Source organism: Carassius auratus, chromosome 6 (genome assembly GCF_003368295.1).
Source record: "Carassius auratus strain Wakin chromosome 6, ASM336829v1, whole genome shotgun sequence".
In the NCBI taxonomy this organism is placed as follows: Eukaryota; Metazoa; Chordata; class Actinopteri; order Cypriniformes; family Cyprinidae; genus Carassius; species Carassius auratus.
Genome location: NC_039248.1, coordinates 20,008,736 through 20,011,756, shown reverse-complemented (window position 1 = coordinate 20,011,756; position 3,021 = coordinate 20,008,736). Strand labels below are relative to the sequence as shown.

The window sequence follows — 3,021 nt, the reverse complement described above, 5'->3', positions numbered from 1 at the left end:
GAGCGGAAATTACATCAGCCTTAATTTTCATTACAGCTAGGCAGATATTCCTAGATCGATAATACGTTATAGCCTATTGTATTACGTGGTGTGCGCGCATCGGCAAAAACGGCACGATCACGTCAGTGTTTAATCTATGAATTATTAGGCATCCAAGTACAAACCACAAATAAAACTGTAACCGTGCAGTTCCCATGAAGCACACCGAGAAGCGTTTTCTCACACGATCCAGGAAATGTTAAGAGTTTACATATTCCCTCTCCGCTTTCTTTTTCTTGGGAATATCCCACATGCGTCGCTCACCTGTGCGTGTGAATGGCTCCTATGCATTGACCCGCGCGCTCATTTCCTATTTAATTCATATGTTAACAAGAGCAATGATGAGGGTCGTTAGCACCTCTACAAAGATCTTTATATAGAGATTTCCATTGTTTTTGTACTTATTTCACACGTAACAAAATCAGCGCTGCTACGTCTACAGAAACACTCAAGTGTAGGCCAAGTCGTTGTTTTTGTTGTTTTTCCCCAACAACGGAATTCTACTAAATAAATATTATAAAGGTACAGTAAAACTCCTCGCTTAATCATGCAGTATTATGAGCACACAATATAAATGACAAGAGATTCAATTAACTTAGCTGTAGACGTTTTCGTTCAGCAGCTTTCAATATAATTGGCCTAAGAAAAGTTAAGTTTGCGTTTAGCGCGGGCGAGTGAATGCACTTCAGCTCTGGAGATGATTTCAATCACGCAGACCGATTTTCTCCCCTCCGCCACCGCTAAATGGTCTATGACGGACGAACAGAGGCGATGTTACTGTTGTTCCCTTTGTTGACAAATCCATGAAACAACTTCAGCTCAGCGGTATAACAGCACGACCTCTGACGTCGGCGGGTCACGTGACGCGGCTGATAGTATATCTTTAAGTGAAAAGTAATCTATCAGACAGTCCTTAAAGCCTGCTTTTCAAAGCACGTGTCATCTTGACTCCTCGGTCCAAAACCACGCTTAAGTTTCTAGGAAATACAGCGGGAAGGAGACAAGGTGTAAAGAAGCCTTTGGACTGGAGAAATATTTTCTAAAGCTTAAGTTTTCCTGGCAGGCCGGGACTGACCTGCATTTATAGCCACCGGTCGTCATCTGATCTGACCGCTGCTCTTACCTTGGGTTGCTCCAGAAGTAAAGTGAGCGGTGATGACCCTGTCTGGAGGCACCAGTGCCAGCAACATGTCCGGTCAGACCGTGCTCACAGCTGACGATGTGGATATCGACGTAGTCGGGGAGGGCGACGAGGGGATGGAGCGGGACAGTGACTGCGAGAGTCAGTGCATGCAAGACCGGGGAGATGAGGTGGAGGAGATCGAGGTGAAGGAGCGCAGCGACAGTCCGTGCGAGAGCGCCGGCGAGGGAGAGTCCAAGGGGGATGCTCAGGAGAGCTCCACCGGTCCCATGCAAAGCAAGCCCAAGAACAGCCTGGTGAAGCCGCCCTACTCCTACATCGCCCTCATCACCATGGCCATCCTCCAGAGCCCGCAGAAGAAGTTGACTCTCAGCGGTATCTGCGAGTTCATCAGCAACCGCTTCCCTTACTACCGAGAGAAGTTCCCGGCTTGGCAAAACTCCATTCGCCATAACTTGTCCCTCAACGACTGCTTCGTCAAGATCCCACGGGAACCGGGCAACCCGGGCAAAGGCAACTACTGGACCCTCGACCCCCAGTCGGAAGATATGTTCGACAACGGCAGCTTTCTGAGGAGGAGGAAACGCTTCAAGAGACACCAGCCGGACATTCTCAGGGACCAGACCGCCCTCATGATGCAGAGTTTTGGGGCGTACAGTATTGGGAATCCCTACGGTCGCCACTACGGAATTCACCCGGCCGCTTACTCGCACCCTGCAGCCGCTCTGCAGTACCCGTACATTCCCCCGGTGGGTCCGATGCTCCCTCCGGCTGTGCCTCTCTTGTCCTCCGCAGAACTGAACAGAAAAGCATTTAACTCTCAACTAAGTCCAAGTCTCCAGTTACAACTGAACAGCCTGAGCACCGCGTCGATCATCAAATCCGAGCCGTCCAGTCGACCATCGTTCAGCATAGAAAATATTATCGGGGTCTCCAGCAGCTCCACGAGCGCACAGACTTTCCTGCGGCCGCCAGTGACGGTGCAGTCCGCTTTACTGAGCGCACAGTCTCTGTCCTTATCCCGGACATCAGCTGCCATCGCGCCCATTCTCAGCGTCCCGTCAAATATCATCTCCGGACAATTTTTACCGACAGCAGCCACAGCAGCGGTATCTAAATGGCCTTCTCAATGATAATCAAACTATTTTTTTAGACATATATATTTTAAAGACAATACAGCACGAGCTATAGGCAGCACTGGACAATTCGTCCGCCCCAATGTAGCCATGTAAAGACTTTTTGAGAAAAAAAAAATCATAATCAAAAAGGAATGCTTTCAGTACAGGTAATGTTTGTAAATATTTGTACAAATAAATTAATTTACATGTTTTTTTCCCCATTTCATTTCGTTGTTTAAATTTATAGCTGAGTGAGCCTTTTTTCCCATTCTGAAAGACGTGGTTTCAAGAACGATGTTTTTTTTTTCTTTGTTTTCCAATACGAAATATAAACTGTTCTTATTGAAAGACTGAAGAAGTATGTTTATAAAATTTAAATATATGTATTCTATGTAGCTATATTGTGTTGTAAATCAACTTCATTTGTTAATAAATATGAAAACAATCCAATGTATCTCAAGCACCAGTGACTTTATTAAATCAGTATGATTTCTAAAATTATAGGAATGTAACCGATACATAATATTATATTAATATAAATATTAATAATATTGTGTGTTTAAGTATATGTCACTAAATTTAGCATTTTCATTTTCATCAAACAAATATTTTCAGATACAGTTTTACCCAGCCGTCCTTTAACTTTGCATTAAAGAAAACCTTCTATACAGAAATAATAAACTAACAATTACTACGATCAGATTATTAATTATACATTAAACT

The 3,021-nt window shown here is 44.4% G+C and overlaps 1 protein-coding gene across 1 annotated transcript; it reads left to right on the top strand.

The window, feature by feature from the left end:
• Nucleotides 1-936: 936 nt before the first annotated feature.
• Nucleotides 937-2,752, top strand: foxd3 (forkhead box D3). The gene has a single exon (XM_026265004.1). The coding sequence runs from the start codon at nt 1,195-1,197 to the stop codon at nt 2,311-2,313; it is 1,119 nt and encodes a 372-aa protein (XP_026120789.1). The 5' UTR covers nt 937-1,194; the 3' UTR covers nt 2,314-2,752.
• The last annotated feature ends 269 nt before the right edge of the window (nt 2,753-3,021 follow it).

Excerpts from the sequence above, each read along its gene's own strand:
- foxd3 (XM_026265004.1), top strand. The coding sequence starts at position 1,195 with ATGACCCTGTCTGGAGGCACCAGTGCCAGCAACATGTCCGGTCAGACC.